Source organism: Mobula hypostoma, chromosome 8 (genome assembly GCF_963921235.1).
Source record: "Mobula hypostoma chromosome 8, sMobHyp1.1, whole genome shotgun sequence".
NCBI classification, from domain to species: domain Eukaryota; kingdom Metazoa; phylum Chordata; class Chondrichthyes; order Myliobatiformes; family Myliobatidae; genus Mobula; species Mobula hypostoma.
The window spans coordinates 56,100,080-56,118,536 of NC_086104.1; the positions used below are offsets into that span (position 1 = coordinate 56,100,080).

General features: G+C 42.8%; 2 protein-coding genes across 4 annotated transcripts in view; one reads left to right on the forward strand and one right to left on the reverse strand.

Moving 5' to 3' along the window:
- The window catches only part of LOC134350545 (proteasome activator complex subunit 4-like), a 149,056-nt gene extending 145,687 nt beyond the window's left edge, over positions 1-3,369 (reverse strand). For 2 of the 3 annotated variants that reach the window (XM_063055875.1, XM_063055874.1), the window contains exon 1: positions 2,966-3,369. In XM_063055875.1, coding sequence (XP_062911945.1) covers positions 2,966-3,228 — 263 coding nt within the window. In that variant the 5' untranslated portion in view covers positions 3,229-3,369. The other variant, XM_063055876.1, reaches the window with a different exon arrangement.
- A 10,189-nt stretch (positions 3,370-13,558) lies between these two features.
- Positions 13,559-18,457, forward strand: part of LOC134350546 (acylphosphatase-2-like) — a 124,001-nt gene continuing 119,102 nt past the window's right edge. The window contains exon 1 of the mRNA XM_063055877.1: positions 13,559-13,860. Coding sequence (XP_062911947.1) covers positions 13,743-13,860 — 118 coding nt within the window. The 5' untranslated portion in view covers positions 13,559-13,742. The remainder of the gene's footprint in view (positions 13,861-18,457) is intronic.

Here is an 18,457-nt window from a genome sequence, read left to right on the forward strand (position 1 = left end):
ACACAATGTGCTTAGTATGTGGAAAATACATTGCAACACAAGTTCATGGTCACTTGATGGAACATATTTCAAAACAAACACACTAGCAAGCATGATCTTGTATGCTATTTGTCTATTATTAGCACTGGAGTCCTAAGATCAATACCCAAAATTAATTTTTCACATTCACAAAATTGTTAAGGGATTAAAGACAGAACTACAAATGACTTCTGAGGTCATCACAGAGGAAGACTCTGCCAACATTCTTTGTTGTGATGAATATTTTGGAAAGATTAATTTACAACAACTGAATAAATTTGTAAAGACAAAACAAGATAAATCTATGCGTTAATTAAATTACCAGTAGGTATACTATGAAGAAGACATCAAGTTGCTCTAGCTTTAAGTTTCAATCTTCAAGGGTAAATACCATTTTAAACTTCTGCAAGTAAGTGTACTCCAAGACCACCCAAAGACAGAGGTTTCTTAGCATATTCTTAACACACAATTTAAACTACAGTAAAGCAACTGACAACCACTCAGATACAGCAATACCATTCAACTGAAAGCATAGATGATTTGGGATTAATCAATGTTTTTACAGCACAAAAAAGGAGTGCAAACTCCAGAAATATTACTTTAAAATCATCTGTTCAAGGACAGTGAAGAGAATGTTTTTGTTTGCTTTCCAGATAATAATGCCTGCCTGATTAACGGTTATCGAAATTGAGAAAACAGAGACAAATAGAAGAACCAAGCTTTAGGCCTTTCTAAACCATCCACCAAACACAATAGCTTAGTATGCTTCCAAATCACTTAGCTTAAGGGAGAATACTTCAAAAAGTCTCAGTATAAATGACATTGGTATATGTAAATTTCTCATGTCTTGTCAACAGTGCTTTAATTAGTTCTTTTATCTCTTAACCTCTTTACTGCCTAAAGCAGTAGTAAAATGCACACAGCTGATATTTTTAATAACAGAACACGATCCTGCATTTATTTAGCATGTCTCATTAAGAAAATATGTTGATTCTCTACATACAAGTCTAGTTTTTAAAACGACAACAAATCATTTGATTACAAAATTGGATTTTTAATGTAGGTCTAAAAGGAGTTAGGATAGGCAGATAGGCAGAATTTAGAAAAGGAATTTCAGAGTGGTATGCTAATGGCCAAATCGTGAGAAAGGTGCACAGCGGGGAACCTTCTTGTAGAGTCTGGTTACAAATATAGTGAAGGTCAACAAGCATATTTTTGATTAACCTAACAATCTGAGGCATCCAAAACTGGGAAGAGAAGTGCCAAGGACAAAGTTCAAAAGTTGTCATACATTGGATTACTAGAGACATGCTTCACCTTAAAAGCAGTATGAACCCAAAGAAACTATCACAATGTAAAAAAAACACAATATGAAACATAGTTGAAGATTTTTCCCATGTAACCAAACTTGCAGATAAAGAAATGTGAAAACTATCAGTAGATGTAAGCATTATTTCCACCGACCTGATATCACAATAACAGTGACATCACAATGCACCAACTGCTAATAAATAACTACCTTGATTAATGTTGCTGTTGAAAACCTTCCTGTATTACTGTGGGTAAATAAATGGCTATGATCCATTTTAGCAAAGGAAAACATGTTATCCTTGTCGACAATATTGTAAACAGCTGTGCTTAATTCTGACCCAAAAGCTTCAGAGTATCTATTACATAATTTACAATAAAACTATAAATTGAACAAAAAAATTTCCACAGAAATCTAAGCAAAATATCAAGAGGTCTGCACAAACCACCAATTATTATTTGTTCTTGCTTCGATCCGAACCATTAGTATAAAAGCTTAGTGCTGGAGTTATACAGTAAAGAAACAGGCCTCTCATTCCATCATGCCCATGTCATCCATTGCAATTACCTATTAATCCAATATATCCACATGCACAGTAAATGAGTTGTATTGCAGAAAAGGAACAAAATATTTTGCCAATGTTGTAAATTATTGCCTTAATATAATTTGGACCATGTTTTGCATGCATCAAACCAAAAACAACATTATAACCAGTCATTAGTTCCTGCTGTGGAACGGATTCCTTTCGTGCCTACATGAATGAAATAAAACATGTAGGCACAAAAAGTTCCCCAGCATTTGTGTCTCCCACTGAGTATCTGGCAGACACAGATCAAACTTTCTCTACACCAAGTATTTTAGCCTAACATCTTCAAAGGGCGCCTTATTTCTTGAATATCCTTTCTTTTTCTGAAAAAAAACCACAAAATTCGAACCTCTGGCGAGCAAAAGGGCAGATTGCTCATACAATTTATTTCCATTATAATTTTTTCAAACTGTCTTGAGAATAAGAAAATTCACACAAGTAATATTTTCACCTACGCATCACACAGCCAATGAATCCGATCACTTGTTTTATTTCACAGTAGCTCTAATCATGACTAAGCACAGGACTGAAACTTCCGATTTTGGTGGCCACAAAATTTACTTCAACAGCTGGGACAAATAAAGAGAAATAAACCAAATTATGGATTTACTTTGAAGTTCAGGTACGGAGCCGCTCTGAACTTAGCTCCAAATATCTGTTTGGCCTGAGCACTTCGTTCAGTACACCTTCTGTCAACCGGCAGTGTGACTTGTCATAGTCAGAGCAGCTTAACGGTTTAATCAGAGAAAAGGTCAGCCAAACTAACTTATCACAAATTCTTTGTTTTTCATCACGAAGCCACTGTTACTGATCTTCATAGCAACAGTGAGCCACGTTGGCTTCCCGTGGATTCTATTTTAATGTTTTTCACTAACAATTGGTTTGTCCTTTTGCGGGCCGGAGAGAGCGGGGCCCGTCAAGGCCTAAAGCTTTCCTTACACTCGACGCCGCAAAAATGCGTTGTGTTAAAAAGATATTACGGCTGGATCTCACTAACATCGACACGATTACACCGTGAAGCCCAGCAGCGAGCTACTTCCACGCTCACTCACGTTGAAAGTTTTCTGGTCCAGAATAAAACCCCGGGCCACAGCTCCCGGAGCTGCACGGCCCGACTCAGGTTGGCCTTGATCCGTCCCAAGATAAACGCCGATTCGCGGTCCAAGTGCTGCGAGTAGGGCAGCAGCTGGTTGTAGAGGATCTCCTTCTGCGGCCTGAAGCCCAGCGCTTCCTCCCTCCGCCGCCGCCATTCGCTCTCCTCTTTCTCGCCGGGCATATCGAGCTCTCGGACTCCCGAATTACAACTTAAACGCATCTGACTGGCGGCTCACGCCACACTCATCGGAGAAGCCGAGACAGGCAACTGTGAAATTACGGTGCGAGCGACAGCTCACGGCTACCGCTCTCCCTCTGACTCACTTCCTGTCTCTGATCCACTAACGGGGCGAGGAGGAGGAGGAGACGGCAGGCGGGGCGAGCCGAGCCGGGTCGGCAGAGGAGACAGCAGGTTGTGCCGGGCCAGCGGATTAGAGACGGCAGGTTTCGGACAAATGAAAGACAACGGGGGGCGGGGGGGGGAATCGGACGTGGGAAGTAAATAGGAGAAAGGTGCAGAGGTAAAGGAAGGTGGGGATATGGATGGGGTAGAGGAGGGCGGGGAAAAGGATTGTGACCCTTGTGGTGGTGGGGGTATTGATGTTAGTATTATGGGGGGGTGAGTTGAGATTTGGACAGTGGGGGAGGGTGACTGGCAAGGGCTGCGATTTCAGGGTTAGAGGAGAGTGGGAGAAAGATTGAGAGTTGGAAAGTGCATGATGAGAGGAAAGGTTGGGAATTAGGGTGGAGAGGGCGGCGTACGAGAATTCAGAGGAGGAGAATCTGGGAAACATACTTGGAGGAATGAGAGGAGAAGATAATTGAGATATAATTAAAGAAAGGGTGTGACAGAGGTGTTAATTGCAAATACAGGGGATTCAGGGGAAGGTAGTGTGGGGAGGGGAAATTCTCAAAAGGGGGAGGAAGTTTCAGGATTTTCAGCAGTGAGCTGTCTGAGGAAGGAGGAAGATGGTTTTAGACAGGAGAGAAAGGGTGAGAGGTTTCAGATGGGATGGAAAGTGGCTACCAATGGAGGGAGAGAAATACTGTAATTCAGGAGGAGAGGAAGAAGGAGGAATTCGAGGATGAAGGAGGAAAGGCTGAGGGGAAGACAAAGGAGGAGTGTTTCAACAAAAAGGAGACTGAAGGGGATTCAGGGTGAGTTGGGATTTGTCCAATCAGGGGAGGAAGGAGGGTAATCTTAAGACCATAACACATAGCAAAATTAGGCCATTCCATCCTGGCTGATTTATTATCCCTCTCCACCCCATTCTCCTGCCTTCTCCTCATCACATTTGACACCCTGACTAATAAAGAACCTTATCAACCTCTGCTTTAAATAGACCCAATGACTTGCCCTTCACAGCCATCTGTTGCAATGAGTTCCACAGATTCATCAATTTCTTACTAAAGAAATTCCTCCTTATCTCTTTTTTTAAAGCGATGTTCTTGTATTCTGAGGCTATGCCCTCTTCTTCTTGACTCCCCCACTTTAGGAAACATCCTCTTGACGTCCACTCTATCCAGGCCTTTCAATATTCAATAGTTTTCCATGAGATTCCCCACTCCATCTAAACTCCTGTGATTACAGACAGAACAACCAAATGCTCCTCATATGTTAATCCTTTCATTCCCTGAATCATTCTCATGAACCTCCTCTGGAACCTTTCCAATGCCAGCACATCCTTTCTTAGATAATGAGTGCAAAACTGCCCAATACTCAAAGTGCATTGTGACCGATGCCTTACATCAGCATTACATCCTTGCTTTCATATTATAGTTCTCTTGAAATGCATGCTGTCAAGAGGGAAGGAGAAAGAATAATTCAGGGATTGGGGAAAGAGAGAGGTGCAGTGTGGCTAAACACAGCTCCTATGCTGTCGTCAAATTCACAGCTTTAACTACTGTTTGTGGGCAAATCACAGGTGGAAATGAGCCAACTTACCTGACCAAAATAGGACAACAATAACCTCTCATTCAATGTGAGCAAAACTAAAGAGCTAATTGCTGATTTCAGGAAGGGGAAGGAAGGCAAAGATACGCCAGACTACATTTGGGGATCGGCAATTGAGAGAGACACCAGGTTTAATTTACATATTGGATGATGTGCCCTGAGTCCAGCACATAGATGCAATCATAAGGAAAGTACACCAGTGTCTTTCCTTTCTTAGGAGGTTCGACTTGTCACCAAACACTAACAAGCTTCTACAGATGTACTATTGAAAGTATCATGACTGGTTGTGTCGTGATCTGGTACATTAATTTATATGCACAGGAAATGTGAGAAGCTACAGAGTGCAGCGGACTCTGCCGAATACATCATGGGCTTATCCCTCCCTCCGTTGGTGGTATCTACAGGAGAAACTGCCCCAAGAAGGCAACAAGCATCATCAAAGATCGCCACCATCTGAGCCAAGCTGTCTTCTTGCAGCCACCCTCAGGCAGGAGGTACAGACACTTGAAGTCCCACAACCAGCAGCTTCAAGAACTTTCGTTTAAATATTCAGTTGTTCAACCAACAGGCAAAACCCTAATCAGTATCACTTAGCAGTACCATGACTACTTTGCAATGCAATGGAGATTTTTGATCTAATGATGTTCTTTCCTGTAAAACGTGTATAATTTATGTTTAATTTATGCTTTTTTGCGAATGCTGCTTCTGTGATGCTATATACCCATGATGCTGCTGTAAGTAAGTTTTCCATTGCACCTGTGCATACATGTACTTGTGCATATGATAGTTAAATCAACTTTAAATTTTATACCCAATAATGTATTCACAATATGTACAGGGCAATACCCATAAGTAAGTTCAGATTTTAGGAGATTGACCTCACTCCTATAATTCCAAGTAGTTGCATGTACATGGTGAGAAACATGGTTTGCAGAATAAATAAATGAAGGTGGCTGGCAAGTCTGTATCTTCTGTGTGAAACAGACAAGAACTTCTCTGCTTCATGCATAAAAAATGCAACTGCTGTCACTGATAAGATGTATGCAAAATTTCTTTGATATATTCATTGAGAAGAAAAACAACTTGAATCCCACAAATTTTTCCATGATTTGGTGAAGTTGCCTGTGAAAATGATGCAACAGGTGTAATATACTAGTTGACTTTTATATTGAAGATGTGACGAGAATACACATAGATTAAGATGTTAGCTGGCCTGTGCTGGCACCAGTGGGATCAGCAGTTGGTCTGCCACCTGTCTTCAGGAGAAAGAGAGATAAGGAAAACAATGGAGCAGCATTTGGAGATGTTAATGAAGAGACGGGAGAGTTTAACGGAAGGAGAGCTGTCAGGATCAGCTCCCCCTTTGAATCCTGAACTGTTTGAAGTGATGGACAGGTGATACCCCAGCAGGGGGATAAAAAGGGACAGGTTCGCTAAGGCAAGACACACACAACACCCCGAGGTAACGAGACCCTGGAAGCGGTGCGTCTCCCACAAGTTGGTGGGAAGTTTTGGAAGGCTGGTCGCGGGCCCAAGCCATAGACGCACAGGGTGGAAAAGCACGATCAGCAGGAACCTGGTGTGTGTCCGCCCTTGCCTGGGTGCCAGGTACACCGCAGAGAAACGATCGTATCTGGAAACGGAGGGGTCACGGCTGGTGACCTCAGAAGACATCACAAAGGGCTCGCCTGAAAGCTGACTGCGAAGAATATCGAAGGTCTGTGTGGAAGCCATTTGAATATTCATTCGTTTTGCTCTCTCTCTCCTTCCCCCCACTGTCCATCTCTCACGGCAGTGATTACTGCGAACTGAACTGAATTCAATTGAACTGAACTTTGCATCACTTTGAAACTGGTCATTTACCTCTAGACGACGATAGAGCTTGATTGATCCTGTTATCCTAATTCTGTGTACATGTGTGTTTATCATTGCTGAACTGTTGCACTTATTATCCGTTTGATTAGAGTACTGTGTTACTTGTTTCTTTAATAAAACTTTCTTAGTTCTAGTAATCCAGACTCCAACTGAGTGATCCATTTGGCAACCCAGTTACGGGGTACGTAACAAAGAGTAAACAATGTATATGCAACAGCTGACAACGTTTGTTCTGATTATAATCTTTACTTTCCACTTCAATCAACTAGAGTTCAAAGTGGACCCATCCTCAAACCACGGTCCCTTTTTAGCAACATAAGATGATAATTTTATTTGTGTGTGTTTTATTTCTGCCTTATTTTACAATGATTCAACCATTGTTATTTATACTCATTCCATGGAGGGCTCCACCATCGTTAGAAAGTGAGAGGATGAGTCTGGTTCCTCAGCATTTGTGGAAGTATCTGCCATCTCGGCACAAGAACAGTGCGGCCTGGGCATGTGGACACATATGGCCCACCCACTAATGCTGGTTGAGTTTGATAAGAGCCTGGATGCTTAGGATGTTGTTCTGTGAAGCTTGTTTTGTTTAATAGACAACATACCCTCTGGACAATGTTCCCTCCGACTTGTAATGGCTAATGTGCGCAAAAGTCTTGTGCTATGCAATGTTTTACCCTGTGCACCCTGAATTTTTAAGTGGAAGTAAACCTGAAGTATTCTAAGGATAATAAACTACCAAGTCCAGTTTGTTATTCTTTGTTTAAAATAAATAAAGTAACTATCAATAAGAATTCCTCTGGGTTTGATCATTTTCGCTTGTGACCATCTGTACTCTCACAAAACATATGTAGCAGGCCTGTAGCAGGTAATAAAGGATCTTCTCACCAGAGCTTTTGCACACTGTCCACATGTGATTTGCTTGCTTTTAAAAAGTCAAGTTTCCAAATATCAGCCCACTTCTTCCCACTTACAATTCTCCAGCAATTTTTGCATTGCAACAATACATGGAGGTAACACCAGTTTCTGTATTGTACAAAAATATTTCTCGTAGCTGCATGTTCCTGACCTCAGGAGCTTTTGGTGTAGCAGTTTCTGCTGTTTTATTAAGCCACTCCACTTTAAATGAACTAGCAGTTCTTCTGCACTTCACGCCTTTTGCTTCTTTGGAATTTGACATAGTGAATCAATAATTTCTTCAATAAAAATAATATAAATAAGCTAGTTCTAAAATCTGCAGACAAATCTTCATAAACTCCATGTTGTCAACACCGCATCAGAAACTAGAAAAGGAAACGTAATTGTGTACAACCATGAAATATATTTCACGTGCCAACAAGGTAGAGGATGACAACCTCTGTGCGCAGTTTAAGTTTCTTTGAATGCTTGTAGAAAAAGTAGTGTGTTCGTGCACACGTGCACACCTTAGAGGGAACATTGATATTGCTCAGCAGGTCCAGCAGCATTTATAGACAGCATTCATCCTCCGCATTCAAAGTTACAAGCTCTAATTTTCAACAACTTCAACAGGGTGTCCACCAGATACATCTTCCCTGCATCTCCCCTCTGAGACTCTAAAGGGACTGAACCTTCCAGGTTCATTCTTCTGTCTCAAACAACGCCAACTCCTTTACTCATGTCATTACATATATAACCATAGGAGATGCAACACTTGCCCTATTACATCTTCCCTACTTCCCTACTTAAGGATCCAAACCCCCTTTCCAAGAAAATACATTGATTAAATTATTCTGTAATTTGCAATTTTGTGAAATACGTTCAGTGCTCATGATCATCTCCAATGTTAAAGAAACCAAACCCAGATTAGATTTCAGCTTTGCAGAACACCATGGTTCACTCCTTAAGGAACACCCTGAAGTGGCTGCCACTTTAATTCTCTACTTCTCTCCCATTCTGACCTCTGTGTTTTTGGCCTCTTAATGCAAGTGTAAGTATAGTACATCATCTTCTAACTAGGCAAGTTAGAGCCCTCAGGACTGAAGATCCAATTCAACAATTGCAGACAACCAGTCTTTCAGTATGTATCAAAACTAAGTTTTTCCAGTATTCTCCTTTATTTCAGATTCCCAGTAAAAACAAAATGTTTCCTACCTCACTATTCCAGCATTGCTTCTCTCTTCTTTCCTCATTCATCTTCAAGTTACATTGCCTCCATATGATCATAAGTGACTAAGATGCCCTCTCAGCTGGTACCTCCACTGTCTGTTTTGTTTAGTCTCTCTTAATTTCCATCCACTGCAGACTCAGGTTGTGAGTGCAGCTCCCCTTTAAGAAAAAGGAAGAGAGGAAATTTGGTTGGGTTGCAAGTAAAATTGAAATACAGAGATTTTAAACCCCTATGCTTCTGGCAAATGTACAGTCTCTGGAAAATAAAACTGAAGACCTCAAAGCAAGAATGCTGTACTACAGGAATATCAGGGACTGCTATGTACTTTGCTTGACAGAAACATGGCTATTCGCCACTTTTTTGGACACAGCACTGCAGCTCAATGACTTAACCATTCACCATAAAGACAGGAAGCTCAGTCTTTTAAAGGCAGAGGAGTTAGATAATGCTTTATAATTAACTTATCATGGTGCATAGACACGGCAGTCTTTCTCAGTCTTACTTACTTGACCTGGAACATCTAGTGGTCGAATGTCTTTTTATCTGCTAAGAGAGCTTTGTGCCATCATCCTGGTAGCAGTGTACATTCCACCTCAGGCCAACATCAGGCAGGCACTGGAGCAGCTAAGCTCCATCATCATCAAGAACGAAACAGCGCATCCTGATGCCTTCCATTGGGAAGGATTTCAACCACACCAGCTTGGAGAAGTTTCTTAACAACTAGCTCCAAACTATCAATTGTAGAACCAGAGCAGCCAACACAATTGATCACTGTCATACAACCACCAAGAATGCTTACCATGTCATCCCACAGTCACACTTTGGAAAGTTCAATCACCTGGCTGTACTGCTCACCTGGCAGAGACTAAAGACCCCAGTACCCCAGTACAGGACAAAGACAGTATGGTCACACAAGTGGAAGAAGCACTTACAGGACTGTTCTGAATCAGTGGACTGGACAACATTCAGTGATCCCCCTTCAAGCCTGAATGAATACACCACAGATGTCAGGGTTTGTCACCAACTTCATTAAAACCTGTGTGGACAAGCATGTGCCTTTGAGAACATATCGGACATACCCAAATCAAAAGCCGTGGATGAACCAGGAATTCATCGTTTGCTCAGGGTTAGATCTGTGGCATTCAAGACTGGTGATCCAGAACTGTACAAGAAGTCCAAGTACAACCCACGAAAGGCTATCAGCAAAAAAAAAAAATTCCAGTTGAGGTTACAGACAGAATCAGATGCATGTCAGCTTTGGCAGGGTTTATAGACCATTAATTCCTACAAACTGAAACCTAATATCATGAATGAATGGTGCTGATGCTTCACTCACCTATGAGATCAATGCCTTTTATGCAGACTTTGAAAGGGAGAATAAAATTACACTTGTGTAAATCCCTGCAGTATCCGATGGCCCTTGGATCTCTGTCTTGGAGGCCGATGCCAAAACATCTTTCAGGATGGTGAACCCTCACAAGGCATCATGCCCTAATGGTGTACCTGGTAGGGCTCTGAAAACTGTGCCAACCAACTGGCTGGAGTGTTCAAGGACACCTTCAATCTCTCACTGCTGCAGTCAGAGGTTCTCACCTGCTTCAAAAGGTTGACAATCATACCAGTGCCCAAGAAGAGCAGAGTGAGCTGCCTCCATGTAGCACTCACATCTACCGTGATGAAGTGCTTTGAGAGATTGGTCATGGCTAGAGGAAACTCAGGCTAAGCAAGGACCTGGATCTGCTGTAATTTGGCTATTGCCATAAAAGGTCTACAGCAGATGCAATCTCACTGGCTCTCCACTTGGCCTTGGATCATCTGGACAATAGTAATACCTACATCAGGCAGCTGTTTATTTACTGCAGATCAGTGTTCAACACCATCATACCCTCAGTTCTGATCAAAAAGCTCCAAACCCTGGGCCTCTGTACCTCCCTCTGCAACTGGATCCTTGACTTCCCCAACGGGAGACCACTGTCCGTGCAGAATGGAAATAACATCTCCTCCTCACTGACAATCAACACTGGTACAACTCGAAGTTGCATGCTTAGTCCACTGCTCCACTCTCTCTATACCCACAATTGTGTGACTAGGCACAACACAAACACCATCTATAAACTTGCCGATGATACGACTATTGTTGGTAGAATTTCAGATAGTGATGGAGAGAGGTACAGGAGCAAGATAGCTCAGCTGGTTGAATGCTGTCACAACAACAATCTTACATTCAACATCAATAAGACCAAGGAATTGCTTGTGGACTTCAGGAAGGTTAAGTTAAGGGAACACAGACCAGTCCTGGTTCAATATCCTGGGTGTTGACATCTCTGAGGACCTAAACTGGGCCCAGCATATTGATGCAATTACAAAGGTGGCACCACAGTGGCTATAGGAGTTTGAGAAGAAGTACGTCACCAAAGGCACTTGCAAATTTCTACAGATGCTCCGTGGGATCGGAAAAAGCTGCAGAAAGTTGTAAATTTAAGCCTGATTTATGCTTCTGCGTCAAACGTACGCCATAGGTACCGTGTACCCTATGCCGTAGGGTGACGTGCACCTCCCCAAAAAAGTAACTCACGTGTCGCAGCGACACAGACCGCAACAACTGTGATTGGTCCGCTTGGTAGCATCACATTTCCTCATACGCATTTCCGGTTGCTTTTCTCCGCCTTGTCTGTACACTGATGCAAAATAAATGGTTGGAGACGATGAACCAAATTGTCAAATCTACCTGCCGACATCCGAAAATGTTTGAAATGCATTTCCTTGTCCATGTCTCTCACGAAGAAACTCAACACAGTAGCATAGAAACCCCGCCGCCAGCTAGCGTTTTGGCAGTGAATTGCAGAGCAATGCAAACACAACGCATGCTCGCTACAGCGTAGAGCTACGCAGAAGTATAAATCAGGCCTACGGCATAGCCCGAACGCACAAGTATAAATCAGGCTTTAACCAGCTCCTTCATGGGCACTAGTAGCCCCAGCATCCAATGGTGATGCCTCAAAAAGGGGGCATTATTATTAAGGACCCCCATCATCCAGGACATGCCCTCTTCTCGCTTTACCTTCAACCAGGAAGTACAGGAGCCTGAAACACAGACTTAACATTTCAGGAATGGCTTCTTCCCCTCCGCCATCAGATTTCTGAATGGACGATGAATCGTCCATTTCCTCGCTTCCTCAGTATTTTGCTTCCTCCCGTTTTGCACTAATTATTTAATTTATTTCTATATATACTTGTTATTGTATTTCATAGTTTCTGTTACTATGTATTGCAACGTGCTTCTGCTGCAAAACAACCACTTTCATGATATGTTATATTAAACTTGATTCTGATTCCGATTCCCAAAACAGTCCACACACACAAAAAATGCTGGTGAACATAGCAGGCCAGGCAGCATCTATAGGAAGAGGTACAGTCCACGTTTCGGGCCGAGACCCTTTGTCAGACCTCTTCCTATAGATGCTGCCTTGCCTGCTGCGTTCACCAGCATTTTTTGTGTGTGTTGCTTGAATTTCCAGCATCTGAAGGTGTCCTCGTGTCACACATCAAAGTTGCTGGTGAACGTAGCAGGCCAGGCAGCATCTCTAGGAAGAGGTACAGTCAACGTTTCAGGCCAAGACCCTTCGTCAGGACTGACTGAAGGAAGAGCTGGTAAGAGATTTGAAAGTGGGAGGGGGAGGGGAGATCCAAAATGATAGGAGAAGACAGGAGGGGGAGGGATGGAGCCAAGAGCTGGACAGGTGATTGGCAAAGGGGATATGAGAGGATCATGGGACAGGAGGCCCAGGGAGAAGGAAAAGGGGGGGGAACCCAGAGGATGGGCAAGGGGTATAGTCAGAGGGACAGAGGGAGAAAAAGGAGAGAGAGAGAGAAAAAGGAGAGAGAGAGAGAAAAAGAATGTGTGTATAAAAATAAATAATGGATGGGGTACGAGGGGGAGGTGGGGCGTTAGCGGAAGTTAGAGAAGTCAATGTTCATGCCATCAGGGTGGAGGCTACCCAGACGGAATATAAAGTGTTGTTCCTCCAACCTGAGTGTGGCTTCATCTTTACAGTAGAGGAGGCCATGGATAGACATAACAGAATGGGAATGGGATGTGGAATTAAAATGTGTGGCCACTGGGAGATCCTACTTTCTCTGGTGGACAGAGCGTAGGTGTTCAGCAAAGCGGTCTCCCAATTTGCATCGGGTCTTGCCAATATATAGAAGGCCACATCGGGAGCACCGGACGCAGTATATCACCCCAGCCAACTCACAGGTGAAGTGTTGCCTCACCTGGAAGGACTGTTTGGGGCCCTGCATGGTGGTAAGGGAGGAAGTGTAAGGGCATGTGTAGCACTTGCTCCACTTACAAGGATAAGTGCCAGGAGGGAGATCAGTGGGGAGGGATGGGGGGAACGAATGGACAAAGGAGTCGCGTAGGGAGCGATCCCTGCGGAAAGCAGAGTCGGGGTGGAGGGAAAGATGTGCTTAGTGGTGGGATCCCGTTGGAGCTGGCGGAAATTACGGAGAATAGTATGTTGGACCCGGAGGCTGGTGGGGTGGGTAGGTGAGGACCAGGGGAACCCTATTCCTAGTGGGGTGGCGGGAGGATGGAGTGAGAGCAGATGTGCGTGTCAGCGTCCTTACTTTTTCGCGTTTTGGTACGACCTGGAGTGGATTATCAAAGACGGGAACGGAGTGATTGCGTCTGGAATTGACTGGAATGGAGTAACCAAGACTGGATCAGTGTGCCTTCAGAAGGGAGCCGATGTGTTAGAGCTACACCAAGTGCCTCATGAACAGTGCTGTTAAAGCAGCTCTTTGCTTTAGTTTTTTGCTAATAATGTCAAACGTGGAGACGACTGCAGCACGATTCAAATCGATAGATTATGAGATAAGTGGCCGAGTGCAGGGTACGTAGAATATTCGAGATAAAAATAGACTGCGCCATGTCATTCGAGTAAAACAGTCGTGAATTCAACTGCAACTTGACTTCTGAAATGCGGCATTTGTGGTTCTATGAAAATGTTGTTAGATGTGCCTGAGGCAGAATTTCATAAACTCGGAGTTTTGTTTTAATTTCGCAACTAAAATAGAAAGGGGTTTTTTCAAGGCGCCTCAGCTCCTTCTGAGAAAGGGCAGTGAAGGGACGCGCTGGTTAAAACAGGAATGTGTTTTTGCTCAGGGACGAATATGAAGTTAATTAGGAAAGTAGACGATTTGACCTTTTAAAGGGCAGAGCGTCATAGACAGGTGCTCTTTTACAGTCTGGTGAGAAACAATCGTCGGGAAGCCAAATGTTTGAGAATAACTCGTGCGATTTACATTGCTCAAGGGCCGCAAATAAATACACCAGTAACTCGCGTTCTCGTGTATTAAAAGATATTTACCATCTGGGCAACGAATCGGCATGTTTAACTACGTAAATACATGGTCACCTGATACATTATTGAAATTCTCACACGTTATATTATTTCGTGTAACGTAACTTGCTTTGGCTGAAAGTCAAAATGCAACAAGTTTAACCAGGGCCAGAAAGAAATTGTAAAGTAGCTTCAAAAAGCCTGCATATGAAACTATATAAAAGGTTTCAGAGAACAGGCGATCTTCAGTGACCTGCCAGAAACATTACCCAGATAGAACATCGACTTTTTTATTTAAAAAAAACGTCGCGCTTTCATACACGAAATTCCTTTTTGCTGCTTCATCGGAGAATCAAGATCTAGGGGACATACAGTAGGTTTAAGGTGAAAGCGGAGAGATGTAATAGAACCAGAGGGTCAGCATATGGAATGAGCTACCAGAGGAAACAGTTGAGGCAGGTACATTGACAATATTTAAAAGGATCTTGGATAGGTACATGGATTGGAAAGTTTAGACTGGGATATGGACCAAACATGGGCAAATGGCTTTAGGTCAGATGTGAATCTTGGTCAGCATGGACCAGTTAGGCTGACGGTCTGTTTCCCAGCTGTATAACTCTTAATTCACCACCCCCTACTTATTAACTCCTGCTCTACCCATACCTCAATTTATGCAAGCCAACAACCAACAACCAACAACCTCCTTTGTGATAAGGTAAACAACTACCTTATCTAATAAATATCGTCAGGCCTGTCTGATCCATTCGCATAACTAAACTTCCCCAACCCTAGCAATATCCTGTAAATTGTCTCTTTACCACCCTTAGTACTCAAAGTTCAAACTAAACTTATTATCAATGTGGATATATGTCACCATATACAACCCTGGGATGAATTTTCTTGTGGACATACTCAATGAACTTCTCTTCAGTATTCACCAATGAGAGGGAACTTGATGATGGTGAGGACAATATGAGTGAGGTTGATGTTCTGGAGCATGTTGATATTAAGGGAGAGGAGGTGTTGGAGTTGTTAAAATACATTAGGACAGGTAAGTCCCTGGGGCCTGATGGAATATTCCCCAGGCTGCTCCACGAGGCGAGGGAAGAAATTGCTGAGCCTCTGGCTAGGATCTTTATGTCCTCGTTGTCCACAGGAATGGTACCGGAGGATTGGAGGAATGCGAATGTTGTCCCCTTGTTCAAATAAGGTAGTAGGGGTAGTCCAGGTAATGACAGACCAGTGAGCCTTATGTCTGTGGTGGGAAAGCTGTTGGAAAAGATTCTTAGAGATAGGATCTTTGGGCATTTAGAGAATTATGGTATGATCAGGGACAGTCAGAATGGCTTTGTGAAGGGCAGATCGTGTCTAACAAACCTGATAGAGTTCTTTGAGGAGGTGACCAGGCATATAGATGAGGGTAGTGCAGTGAATATGATCCATATGGATTTTAGTAAGGCATTTGACAAGGTTCCACATGGTAGGCTTATTCAGAAAGTCAGAAGGCATGGGATCCAGGGAAGTTTAGCCAGGTGGATTCAGAATTGGATTGCCTGCAGAAGGCAGAGGATGGTGGTGGAGGGAGTACATTCAGATTGAAGGATTGTGACTAGTGGTGTCCCACAAAGATCTGTTCTGGGTCCTCTACTTTTCGTGATTTTTATTAACAACCTGAATGTGGGGGTAGAAGGGTGGGTTGGCAAGTTTGCAGACAACACAAAGGTTGGTGGTGTTGTAGATAGTGTAGAGGATTGTCGAAGATTGCAGAGAGACATTGATAGGATGCAGAAGTGGGCTGAGAAGTGGCAGATGGAGTTCAACCCGGAGAAGTGTGAGGTGGTACACTTTGGAAGGACAAACTCCAAGATAAAGTACAAAGTAAATGGCAGGATACTTGGTAGTGTGGAGGAGCAGAGGGATCTCGGGGTACATGTCCACAGATCCCTGAAAGTTGCCTCACAGGTGGATAGGGTAGTTAAGAAAGCTTATTGGGTGTTAGCTTTCATAAGTCGAGGGACAGAGTTTAAGAGTCGCGATGTAATGATGCAGCTCTATAAAACTCTGGTTAGGCCACACTTGGAGTACTGTGTCCAGTTCTGGTCGTCTCACTATAGGAAGGATGTGGAAGCGTTGGAAAGGGTACAGAGGAGATTTACCAGGATGCTGCCTGGTTTAGAGCGTATGGATTATGATCAGAGATTAAGGGAGCTAGGGCTTTACTGTTTGGAGAGAAGGAGGATGAGAGGAGACATGATAGATGTGTACAAGATAATAAGAGGAATAGATAGAGTGGATAGCCAGCGCCTCTTCCCCAGGGCACCACTGCTCAATACAAGAGGACATGGTTTTAAGGTAAGGGGTGGGAAGTTCAAGGGGGATATTAGAAGAAGGTTTTTTACTCAGAGAGTGGTTGGTGCGTGGAATGCACTGCCTGAGTCAGTGGTGGAGGCAGATACACTAGTGAAGTTTGAGAGACTACTGGACAGGTATATGGAGGAATTTAAGGTGGGGGGTTATATGGGAGGCAGGGTTTGAGGGTTGGCACAACATTGTGGGCCGAAGGGCCTGTAATATGCTGTACTATTGAAAAAAATAGAATAATAACCATAATAGAACCAATGAAAAACTACACCAACTTGGGCGTTCAATCAGTATACGAAAGACAATAAGCTGTGCAAATACAAAAAGAAAGAAATAATAATAATAAATATCGAAAAAATGAGATAAAGAGTCCTTGAAAGCAAGTCTATAGGTTGTGGGAACATTTCATTGATAGGGCAATTGAAGTTTGGTTCAAGAGCCTGATGGTTGAGGGGTAATAACTGTTCCTGAACTTGTTGGTGTGAGCCCCAAGACTCCTGTACCATATTTCTGATGGCAGCAGTGAAAAGAGAACATGTCCTGGGTGGTGGGAACCCCGAATCATGGGTATTGTTTTCTTGCGACAATGCTTCATGTAAGTGTGCTCAATGGTGGGGAAGGTTTTACCTGTGATGGTCTGGGCCATATCCACTACTTTTTGTAGGATTTTGCATTCAAGAAAATTGGTTTTCCATACCAGGCTGTGATGCAGCCAGTCAATATACTCTCCAATACACATCTATAGAAATTTATCAAAGATTTAGATGACGTGCCAAATCTTTACAAACGCTAAGGAAGTAGAGGTGCTGCTGTGCTTTCTTCGTAAATGCACTTTTGTGCTGGTCCCAGGACAGGTTCTCTGAAATGATAACACTGAGGAATTTAAAGTTGCTGACCCTCTCCACCTCTAACCTTCCAATGAGGACTGGTTCATGGACCTCTGGTTTCCTCCCCCTGAAGTCAATAATCAGCTCCTTGATCTAGCTGACATTGAGTAAGAGGGTGTTGTTTATGGGACAATTGGGCTAGATTTTCAAAACCACCTTTGATTCAGCCTATGTTAGTGGTGTTGTCAGCAAAATTAAATATCGCTTTCGAGCTGTGCTTAGCCACACAGGTCACCACATTACTGGAAGGATGTGTTGCTCCAAAGTGAACATGATCTCTCTGCTCTATACCTTAGCAAATCAAATGAAGTACTCTGTGCTGTGTATTTAATATTTCAGTAATATTTGAGTAATATTGTAAATATATTGTTTGATTAAGCATTCTTTGTTTAAATGATTAATTATGAGTCATATGTAGTAGAATGTGAATAGCATACGTCATCACACTGCCACGTCATGTATGTGCACTGTGCGTAATGTAAAAATGAAGTTAGGCAAGATTACCTGACTCCCTTGTTTTCCTTTCAATTAGTTTAATATTTTGAAGTCATAAAAACATAACAGTGGTGATAAGGAAGTTTTCAAGATGACTACCTACCTACCTACCTACCTGAAGCACAGTGAGATGTTCAAGTTTTTAAAAAGCATGGCGAGAAACAGTCATTTGAATAAAGCACAGCGTGCTTTCTTTGCAAAAGGTGGAAAATGGAGAAATTCATGGGTTCATAAACAATGCCAGGTGATAATAATAACTAAAAAAAAGAGTAAAAACGGCTGGCTACATCAGAAGGATAGACACATTCAATTGTGCAAGGAATAACTGGATATTGTATACGAAGTGAATTGAGCAGTATTTTGAAGCAAACGGAATAGCTGTGAGAAATGAGTACCAGTTTTGC